At 35.0% G+C, this 12130-nt stretch overlaps 1 protein-coding gene across 2 annotated transcripts; it reads left to right on the forward strand.

Annotated features, from left to right (window-relative positions):
• The first annotated feature begins 248 nt into the window (after nucleotides 1-248).
• Nucleotides 249-11483, forward strand: LOC127856479 (L-rhamnose-binding lectin CSL1-like). Of its 2 annotated transcripts, none has more exons than XM_052392697.1 (8): nucleotides 249-322; nucleotides 4011-4063; nucleotides 4692-4839; nucleotides 8477-8587; nucleotides 8905-8966; nucleotides 9577-9705; nucleotides 10342-10470; nucleotides 10888-11483. In XM_052392697.1, exons 2-8 carry the CDS (start codon nucleotides 4021-4023, stop codon nucleotides 11172-11174), a joined length of 909 nt encoding a protein of 302 aa, XP_052248657.1. In that variant the 5' UTR covers nucleotides 249-322; nucleotides 4011-4020; the 3' UTR covers nucleotides 11175-11483. The 2 variants fall into 2 exon arrangements, with proteins under 2 accessions (XP_052248657.1, XP_052248658.1); XM_052392698.1 differs by lacking the exon at nucleotides 249-322 and adding an exon at nucleotides 2478-2552.
• The last annotated feature ends 647 nt before the right edge of the window (nucleotides 11484-12130 follow it).

The raw sequence follows: 12130 nt of genomic DNA on the forward strand, positions 1-12130 counted from the left end.
TTACACGAGGGCCTTTGGACCGAGGGCCATTATGCAGCTACGGCCGATTATTGACGTCCGGCCAAGCTCTGCCGTGTGTTATCGTTATATTTCATAATTTGATCATACTATTTTGTTCGTTTACTAAAATGTATTACAAACCAGCTTTCCGTACTTTTTTTTCCATTGATTACGCAATTAATGACGTATCTCATGTGACGCAATTTTTGTGACGAAACACAAAAGTTTAGCTGGACTCTCTGGATTTTAGGGATAACAATTCGGATGTTTAAAACTTAAATATTGGTTATTAAAGCATCGAACGAATCCAATACGTATTTCGGTTTGTGTGTTTGTATTATTATATTATATTATTCCTCTGTAAAGTCATTCGATTTCGTAAATCGTGTTATTTGTGACAGCTGTTACATGTTTATTGCATGCGATACAATCGTTTAAATAAAGTGTGAGTTTAAATAAATATTAAACGGAAAATAAGCACAGCGTATCATTTTATTATTATAGGCTAAGCATCGAATTATAGTTTTCATCGAGGTAAGTTTGTCTTTTACTATAATTTTTCTGTTTGATAAATCCTGTTCTAGCTACTCAGAAATAGACATCAATCTAATGTACAGAAGAGTTTAGATACGAATAGCGGGCCGCCCGCGACATCATTTTGTTACTAATTATAGTAAAGATATGTACTACACACACGTATTGGGAACGCTTTAAGTGCAGGATTTAGACGCAAGAGGCGTAAGATGCAGATGGCCATAGAATAATATATATTGAGATAATACCCAGATCTCTTTCAAAAGTTATAAATATAGGGCATCATTAAGAAAAGTAGAATCATACCTGGAAACTTTTTTTCAACGGATCGGAATAATTATAGCAACAAAGGGAAACGGATAACCAAGGATCATATCTGCAAAATTGTGTGTTTTTTTTAAATACATGTAGACCTTTTTGACAAGAATATTCTGAAATTTATCAATATAGTCATATCAGTGTAAGGAAAATGATCGCGCCCATGGCCGCCATATTTTCAAATTTATCGAAAATATTATGAAACACTGGTAGAAGGACCATTCAAGGATCCCAGAAAAGCCTGCGCAGTCCGCATTAAAATACTTTGATGAACAAGTCGCACTCACACATAAATCAGATAATTAATAGATCTAGAGAAGATTATTTTGACGGGCGAGTTTTATAAGTTTAACTAATTTTGGGGAAAATTTGTTTCTATGCAATACTCAAATTAGTATAATTTTTAACTGAAGTGAACAACTTTCAAACCAAGACCCTAAATTATTATATTTTTCGTATAAACGTTTTATGTTTGCTATAAACACGCATGCAAATAACAGTAACAATAACTTATATGATGAACAAGACTGTATTCTATTGTTTTAATATATTATTACAAAAGATTAAAAGTATTTCGAAGACAGTTTATCGGATATCCTCGTTATTTTCATGTTATATCATAATTGCTCTACTCGACCACGCTTTTCAATATTCAAAATATGATTTGAATATAAGATAAGTGGTGTTCGTGTTATAGAATAAATTATATTTTCTGTCGCATATTGAATCACGTGTTCCATTTATAATGAAAATTCACTTTGAAGTATTACATTAAACCCTTTTCACGTTTTGGTAAATTGACAATATTAATAAATCGTTCAGATTCGTAAATTTTCGCTGTAGTTGTGCTATTTGTGAAGAGACAGTTATACTTAACATTTACCATGCTCTAAATCATCTATAAATGCATCTTTTGACGATTTTAAAACCTTAAAATTATAAACCGTTGCAACTCGAAACGATTGAATAATTTGGAGAGTTCTGTTGTTATTGATGTTTGTGATACTACGTGGATTGCTTATATAAAGTATAAAATACATCACTCGTTGCATGAGGACGGATGGCCGAGTGGTCTTAGTGACTTTTACTCCAGTGGTCAGGGGTTCGAGCCCAGATCAGGGTTGCATTTTCCCTTATCTAATTTTATTCTTGTGGATTTCCCTGAACTTTCATTAGATCCAATTTGTACATGTATCAATATGAAGCATTTAATGATTAACTTCAATATATGCAAAAGTCTGGGAAAAAGTCCCTTTAAGGATATGAACTATATATATTCCATAAAAAGCATGATACATGTTGGTGATTACTACACAGTTGATTATGACGAAAAGAGTATAACACGTCTTATGGGAATATAGTTAACTATATATTTGCGCATTGCTTCAGGACAGTTCATTCTTTTTGAACAAACATCGTGTTGTTTAGAATAAATTGAATCACGTCGAATAGCGATAAAATCAACACGATTCACTGGATTGCAATTTCATTTGCACACCGGCAAACGAATACCAAAAGATCAAACGCATATTTTATGGTGGAGCACGCTTCAAATTATGTACTATTTGGTGATTCGTTCACTTAATTGCTCCTGCAATCACCCTGTAATTTAAATGTAAAGTCTTCAATAATAGTTTGACATAGCAATAGTGAGGGAAGCATTAAATAATAGTGCGTTTTGGATTATATTCTTATTTCTGGTAACATTTCTATATTTTTTAAGCAAGCTATCATTATTCAGACGTTATGATGTGCATAAGCAGTGTAGCGGGCGGGTCAACCGAACATTCGCAGAGATATGTAGCATACACAATTTACAAATATCGTACGGTGCGTCCTTACAATTGAAAACTTGTAATACTTAAAAAATATGTCCGCAAGTATATTAATTGTTTTATATTTAATAACATAGAGGTTATATAGACGAACTGATTATAACTGTTTTAAATTTTACCTTATTTGGTTGTGACTTACTGAATATTTGAATGCTTAATGCTTTACGTTTTGGTAAATTGACAACATTGAAGAAAAATAATTTCAGAATAGCAACTTTTCGTTGTAGTTAGGATATTTGTGAGGAAACAGTAATACTGGGCATTTACAATGCTCTAATATATACATTCTATGCATCCTTTGACGGTTTGAAAACCTGAAAATTATAAAGCGTTGCAACGCAAAACGATTGAATAATTTGGAGACTTCTGGTGTTGACGTTATATTTTGTGACACTACACGGATTGCTTATATTGATTATAAAATACATAATTTTATTTATGAGCACGGATGGCCGAGTGATCTAAGCGATTTAGTTTTACTCCTGTTGGCATTGGTTCGAGCCCAGTTGTGGATTTTAATATTTTTATTTCCTATATTTTATTCTTTTTTTTACTGGAGTTGTTTAGATCCTATGTCCTATGTTTGCATTTATCAATATTAAACATTTAAAGATAAACTTCAACCCATGCCAAAATCTGTGAAAAGGCCCTTTAAGATGTTATTTAAAGTTACATATCCCTCTGTTGAAACAAATGCAATCCGAGTACTGCAAACGCAAGATAGAGGATATATCATGTGTAACAGTGAAATACCATGCTTAGGGATTTCAACAATTCGGATTGATATGACATTTCGCTCTTTTAGTACATGAAAGACGAAGATTCTTTTTCATGATCGCAAAATAATGAATATAAACAGATAATCAGGGACCAGCCTTTTAAGTGTTTTCTATGATTAAAAAAAAAGATACATTCTTTTTTTAGGTAAATAGTGGTAAAAACTGGTAAACAGGTATGGAAACTCGCCTTTTATCCCTTTCAACACTTCCGATCATGTTTTAGCAACTTGTTTGAAACATTATTGATGTTAATTGCATAGAAAAAAGGCAATATTTCTCTCGCACTCCAAATACAATACATATACTTAAAACTCTTGCAATTAGGGATTAAGTTGACAGGTGAACGTTTCGGTGGGGGGGGGGGGGTAAATCCCTTAACTGGGCTTTGTCGATATTTCAGTGCCGAGGGTATTTGTATTCAAGAGAATTGTAATTTCGTGGAAGAAACATGTATATCCTTTTAGTGTTACCTTAAATTGATTGACCTCTGAATTGAAGGATAATATATACTGAATTATTTCACATTCTTTCCCTTTATATCTAGAATTTCAGGAATGACGATCCATCGCCTTTGGATGTCTTGCGTACTTGTTTTAGGTAACACTTTTCTTTTTCATTTCGCTTGATATAGAATCTTTTTAAACTAACAATTATTACATACTTTCGGACAAAAATCGCCAAAGTTTCAAGCAGAGTTTTCTAAATTCGATCTTTTAAATCGACATATATTTTGCGTACATCAAGCTTTTAGGTAATACAGAGTATCGTCTAAGTAATTGGAACGAGACAACTATGTTCCGACCTGATTTTGTTGAACTTACAAATGATACAGATACCGGACATCCAGGTCCCTTTCTAAATGATCAAAATAAAATGACCCCATGTATATACGCAATTCAGGTGTATAGCTGCAGTCATGTTTATTTTCAGACTCTACGCAAATGAATGTACACTGAGATTATGCTATTTTAAACCTTTTCCGTTTGTATTTGTACTTGTTATGTTGGTAATTAAAAAATAAAGTTTTAACCGACGATACACACACTTAAAAAAATATCTTCTTTTCTGTCTATCTGATATTTAAAGGTGTACATGATTAGAATTCAGAGTTTGTACTAGTTGAAACATCAGTAATAAAAAACAATAATTTTGTTAATCTATTATAAATATTTTTTCCTATCGATCATATTGGATTTATTTTCTTAATTCGTTCAATTAAAAATAGTTTTAGATATTCGGGTAGACGGAGCCATGACATGGAATGGACCCCCTTCATCCCGATCACCTAGAGTAGATTTAACTCTATCGGGGCCATGCTTTAATTCTGTTACTAGTTTGAATATAAACAACGCCGAAGGGACATTACAATACAGGTAAAACAAATAGATAATTGCTTTCCAATATTCCCCTTGACATTTAGGAATAGTTTGCATACATCATTTTGATGCAATCTTTTATTAGCACCGCTCGCGTACATGCTTTAATGAAGACACCACCAGTGCAAAGTATCAGACCATTTTAAATAATGCAACAAAATGCATCTTTCGTGCACTCTTTGTAATGTTTAACGTTATTTGCTATTATCACACGTCACAAATACATGCACTAAGCAATCAAAATGATAATGTCGAACACATAACTCTTCTAAATTGTAAAACATTCACTCAATAAGGGTCATTTATACGGTGGGAAAGAGGTGACATTTACTCCTCTTTTTTTTAAATTGCACTCCTCTTTTTTCTACCTCGTGGCCACGACTTAGTGTAGTAGTAGTAGTAGTAGTAGTAGCAGTAGTAGTAGTAGTAGTAGTAGTAGTAGTAGTATTAGTAGTAGTAGTAGTAGTAGTAGTAGTGGTAGTAGTAGTATTAGTAGTAGTAGTAGTAGTAGTAGTAGTAGTAGTAGTAGTAGTAGTAGTAGTAGTAGTAGTAGTAGTAGTAGTCGTCGTAGTAGTAGTAGTAGTAGTAGTAGAAGCAGTAGTAGCAGCAGCAACAACAACAACAGCAGCAGTAGCAGTAGTAATGGAAGTACTAATAGTAGTATGTTATGTTATATCAGAGCCTTGCCTTTAGGACGTTTTCATTGGCTGATTAATTAAAGGTAACAAGATAGCATTTGATTGGCTGACTAGCTCGGGGCCACGAGTTAGCTAAGTCGGGATCTCGAGATCTCGAAATTCTCTCCTCTTTTTTTAATGCACCCTTCCTTTATTTACTGCACCGCTCTTTTTTTAATTGCACTCCTCTTTTTTTTAGTTTTGCACTCCTCTTTTTAGTATCTCGTGGCCACGACAGAGCAAACTCGTGGCCACGAGATAGAAAAAAGAGGAGTGCAATTTAACAAAAGAGGAGTGAATGTCACCTCTATGCCACCGTACATTTAAGACAAGGCTTGTCGGCTGTATTTCAGTTTTGTCATGTTACTTGTGCACGTTTGGTTACAGAAGTTCTAAAGAATTTTGAACTTTGCCAACCTCTGGATTACATAAGCGAGAACGCGAGAGCACGATGCTAAAGCACGATAGCACGACGCGAGAACGCGGAATACTTACTAGTATTCGCAGCATAATCTCGCGTTTTGCATTGTGTTTTCCAGTTCTTGTCCTTGTTTATTCAAAGTTCGAAAAGAAGAAATACGATGCGAGTACACGATATTAACATTGAAGTTTCGTGTCATAAAAAAAGATATAATGCGACATTATAATGCAAGAAAAAGAAGCAACGATGCCAAATCACGTTATGAATATTGCCTTCTCGCATGGTGTTCTTGTGATCTCGACTTAGCATGGGTCTAGAAACAGAGAATACTAAAACATTTAACTGCATACTAACTGCTCCTTTTGGACATTGCAATTGATCAACTCTAAACACACGCGCAATATGTTTTATATATAAAAATATGCACAGCAAAAACTTAAAACATTGCAAACTGACAATGAAACAAACTAATTCGGATGTTGCTTACTAGAACAAGATACAAATAAGATCCGTTTAAACATAATATTATCCGGCCAACGCCCACATTACCACAATATGAATACAGTACATATTAAACGGGCTGTAGTATAGATTTTTGCTAATATTTCTCATAAAAAATACATACGAATAAAGCAATTTCGTTGTAGGGGTATTTAAAAAAATGTCAAGGGGCCTTAAATGTAGTATTTAGTCGCATTTGTTATTAACATTAGCACCTTAAACAAATATCCCCATAGTGCGATTGATGCATCTAATTTATCTTTTCTTTTGAGTATACAAACACAGTGCGGAGTTACACTATATATGTTCAATACTGAGAGTCAATAAAGTGAGAAAATGACATGTCTGCGAATATGCAACCGGAAGGTGAGGTTTTGAAGATCATATCGCGATCACGCGTTCTCGACCTACGCTAAGTCGAGATTACGAACCCAGATGCAAGATATCGTGAGCTCGCAACTTGTTACATAGTTCTACCTATGAATACACAGGGACGATACCGCGAAAACACGATGCAAAGAGAAAATATTACGATGCCGTTTAATTATATTCGTATCTCACTCTCGCATCATTATCTCGCTCTCTCTCATCGTGATATCGAATAATCGGATTGTGAATTACTTTTTTTCCGTTTCGTTATCTCGCCCCTTTAAAGCAGTGGTAGACAAAGATTGACAATAAGTGACACACACGGAACACAGAACAAACTTTATTGGCGAAATAAAAGGAATTAAAAATATAATGAACTGTACTCCATGGGCATCACCAAATAGCACAAGTCAGGCTTTTATCCAAAATAGGACTAGTGTTATTGTCACATGGTTTTGTATGAACAGATATCAACTTGCTACCCCCTCGCTTTTAAACGCGTTGGGATATTGTATTGATCTCCGATATTTGTCCGTCTGTCCTGACCACTATCTACCCCTACACTTTAAGCACTAGAACCTTGAAACTTACACACATAGTAGCTATGAGCACATGTGTGACGGTGACGGCGACAGAATTTTGGTCTTACACCTATGTCAAAAGTTATAGGGAAAAAAATGGGTACAATGGGTTAAAAAAACTCATTTTACATACAACATGCGACGCACATGCTAATAACTTTTGACCCAGGGGTCATATCAAAATTCCATATAGTGCAACGTCGCACATTTTAGAACAGTTACCATGTGTGTAAGTTTCAAGGTTCTAGTGCTCATAGTGTAGGAGGAGATAGTGTCCCACCGAGCCCACCCAAAATATTGTTTGAACATAACATCTTCACTTATTCACCGAATAATATCTTCCCGTACCCCCTTTTTTTACGCACCCTAATTTCCTGTACCGAATTTTAATTGGTACCCAATTTTTTTTGTATAAATTTTGTAGTTCGTACCCAAACTTTTTTACGTACCCATTTTTTTGGTACCCACATTTTTTCCTACCCATTCTTTTTTCGTACCCAATTTTTTGGTATCATTTTTTGTTCGTACCCAAACTTTTTGTTCGTTCCCATTTTTTTGGTGCCCACATTTTTTCCTACCTATTTTTTTTTCGTACCCAATGTTTTTTCGTACCCACATTGTTTTCGTTGTTTTCGTAGTCATTTTTTTTTTTGTTCCCAACTTTGTTCGTAAACACATTTTTTTCGTACCCAAATTTTTTTTCGTACCCAATTTTTTTTCGTAACCAACATTTTTATCTTATCCCTTTTTGTTCGTACCCAACATTTTTCGTACCTAATTTTTTTTTCGTACCGAAATCTTTCTTGTGCCCAAAATTTTGTTTTCGTCCCCACATTTTTTTCCTTCCCAAATTTTGTTCGTAACCAAGTTTTTGTTCGTAACCAAATTTTAATATAACATCTATTCAGCTTGGGGATACGCGTCGGCCCCTGCCGCGTAATTTTTCTAGTTTTTAATTGTGTTTCTTGTTTGAAATTTTATATTTCGGAAATATTAAAGGAGTATGGCTATTTTTTATTTGACATTTGCATCGACATAGCCATGTTTTATCTTCATGAACAGCGTTGTTGCATTTTGTTTAATAGCTTGGTGAGTCAGAATCCTGACGGGCAGTTTACTTTGGTCGGGCATAGAATATATTGTAATGAGCTTGTCATTCGAACCAACGGCTACTCGAGTTATACCCTGACCGTGCGGTAAGTTTTTAATTGTTCCACCATTAGCTTTCACGTGTTCATGCTTCCTTTGTCAAAAAAATAATCCTTAATTAATATATATTCATCTTATCAAACAGTTTTACTTGTATAACGTGTCCATGACATACATACTTGTAACCAAATACTAGTACTAGTAAATGATCTGACGTTGCAACTCTACCAAAAATGTTATTTTAATCTATCGTACTTAACGACGTGAACAGTATATTACAGCAAACATTACTTCAAGAAATTACTTTACAACTTTCGTTGTAGGCCTATAATCTTTTATGTTCTCTTGTGTAATCTTGTTTCAGCGTATCCGATGGTACAACCACACTTACCGACACGTTTACAGTTACAATTGTTGGTTTAACAAGTAAGTACGGAGACCTTACACGTCCAGTTGTAGCATAAATCTTATCTTCACTGGAATAAAAAAATATAAAAAATCACTTGTCACAAAAATACACCATTTAAAATTATGGGATATATAGATTTTGTTTATGTCTAATTCAATCGTCCAAAGTGCATTAAAGCGAGTATATATGATCTTACTGAACACCGTCATACTAGATGTAACGTTAACAAATACAAAGCTATAATAGAAGTTAATAAGACATGACAGAAGAAAATCGAAGAAAAGTTTTTTATATAATAACATTTGTTTCGCCTGTACAGTAGAAAACTCATTCGCAAATTTTAACCTTTATGCTCCGTTTTATTCTCGCGTCGCAAAGACACAATTCCGATTTTGCAACTAGTACGAGTTAGAATGTCGGAATCGGCGTTAACGGGATCTTTCTGAAATACATTGTCGTAACGAATTTCATAACTGTTATCATTATAAGACATTTACTATATATTACATATAACAGGTCTAGTTCAAATATATGTAATAGCCAAGAGTGAGAAAATATGTTCATATACTCGATTCTTGCGATCAGGCTGGTTATGGATCTAAGTCAAATGTAACCATGCAATTACAGAGAAAGCCTTCGGCAGTGCTTGTACCGCTGACTCAGAGTGCCAGACAACTTATGCAAAGTGCCTCAACCAGAAATGTACCTGTGAGGCTACACGTTTCCGTGACTTACAGACTGACACTTGTCTACCAAGTTAGTAAACACTTAGTCATTGTATGTGAAAATATGTGTATGTGAATGAATGTCAAACGAAATAACTAATGACAATACAATATTCACAAGCAAATAAGTATGCAAAACATTTGCTTACAATATTGAAACGGCCTTTTTATATTTAAATCATATCAGAACAGGTCTATTTAGGGTACTCCAAACTGCATTTAAGAGCTTGTGCCCATGGTGGGAAATTGCTGATCTCTGAGAATTTTATTTTTTTGGGATGCATGTATTTAACTTCTTGCTTAATGATAATTCAGAAGCTACTATGACTGTAAGATCGACTTACAAATGTTAAAATGAATTTTAAAAAAACACCTTAAACAGTGTTTGTACCGCTGATGTAGAATGCCATTCATCTTTTTCAAAGTGCCTAAATCAGAAATGTACATGTGATTTGACACTTTTCCATGACTCTCAGGCTGATGCTTGTGTGCACAGTTAATAAACTATTCCTCATTTTTTTCCTCAACTTGACTGAACTTCATGAAAAAGTCCCGTAAAATTCGTATTTTGAAAGAATCGAATGATGTGCACAGTTGGGTTCTGCATTCGTGTCGTTTTAGAAATTATGGAAATTGACATCCTTTTCTCAACAATATCATATTTCAGAGAAAGCCTTCAACAGTTCTTGTACCGCTGACTCAGAGTGCAAGACGACTGATGCAAAGTGCCTTAACCAGATATGTACCTGTGAGGCTTCACGCTTCCATGACTCACAGACTGACACTTGCCTACCAAGTGAGTAAACACTTAGTCATTGTTATGTGTATGTGAATGAATGTGAATCTAAATAAGTAATAGAAAAACAATATTCACCAGCAAACCAGGATGCGAAACTGTGCTTACAAGATTAAAACGTATTTTTTTGTTTTAGATACAAACCATATGAGGACACGTCCATTTTGGGTACCGCAGGCTTCATTTTGGAGCTTATGCTCATAGTGTATAATTGCTGGTCTCTGCCACTTCATCTTTGGCATGCATTTATTACAAAAGTTGTTTCATGATCATGCAGAAGTTACTATGAACGTAAGATCGACCTACAAATGTAACTGTGCCAGACATCTTTTTCCACATTGCACAACAAACATTTGACTTATGGTACAAATATAATAAACATTACATTCATGTTATTTAACGTATTTTATGTTTAAGCACTGAACAGCGTTATCATCTGTGAGTGGCAAAACGCGTCCCTGTCATGTCCCGCCGGGAAGGTCCTGAACGTGACCTCTGGAGTGTTCGGGCGCACTCGAGGCAATTGCATCTGTCCATCACATAGTGTCGAGAATAAGAACTGCACGTCTCCAGGATCCACTAGCATCGTACAGGGACTGTGCAACGGCAACAACACGTGTGAGCTCTATGCGAGAATTGACATTTACGGAGATCCTTGCCCTGGAACATTCAAATACCTAGAAGTGGTTCACACGTGTGTGTAATTAAGCATAATTTTCTGATTGCTATTAAGATTGAGTCCATGCAATTTATTTGAAAAAGAAAATAAAACTAATAATGGTAAAGTATATTTTAAGAACAATTTTCAAGTGACGTATGTTACCGTCACTGTTCAATTCGAAATCTTTGTCAATCACAATATGTAGACGCATTTGTAGTTATTCCAGTAATTTGTAACAATATATTTAAATGCATGTAACAATTGTATCATATTCGAATGTTAACAAAGGGTACAAAAACAGTTCAGATTAAGCAAGATTGGTACGAAAATAAATAATAAAAACGTACCTTGATGTGATTCTTTACTTATGCAATTGGTATCAATATTGTAATAAACAAAGTAATACAGTTTTGCAAAACAAATACATTCAAACCGTTTTACCTAATATTACCCCTTACAATTTGTTACACATATGAGCATGTGGCGAGATTTGATTAGCGCTTGACGATCGTGCCAAACGCACAAAGGAGAAGGTAACGCGACTTGAAGACAAAGTCGATTCAGCAGATATAGGTATTGGGCTCTTAGATTCACGTGTTTCTGAGATGGAGAAGAGGAGACAACAGTTAAGCGAAGATGTGGCATACCTAAAGTCACAATTTATGAGAAACCACCTGATCTTCACCGGTATCGAGGAGGACAACACAACCGAAAATGAACCTCCGGCGGTCACTGAGAACAAGCTGCGCGCCTTTCTGCAGGAGAAACTGCAAATTGTAAAGGAAAAAGTCGATGCGATGAGCTTCGAGCGTGTCCACCTTTCACCGTTGCATCCGGTTACAGGGAAGGTGCGCTCAGTCGTTGCGAAATTTACCTTCTTTAAAGATAATGAGGTAGTGAGGCGTCAATGGCCGGAATGGAAATGCATGCCTTACAATGTTTTTGAAAAATATCCTCCTGAGATTCAGGAAAAACGGCGGCGTCTCGTTTCAAAGATGC

This window comes from Dreissena polymorpha, chromosome 13 (genome assembly GCF_020536995.1).
Source record: "Dreissena polymorpha isolate Duluth1 chromosome 13, UMN_Dpol_1.0, whole genome shotgun sequence".
Classification (NCBI taxonomy): Eukaryota; Metazoa; Mollusca; class Bivalvia; order Myida; family Dreissenidae; genus Dreissena; species Dreissena polymorpha.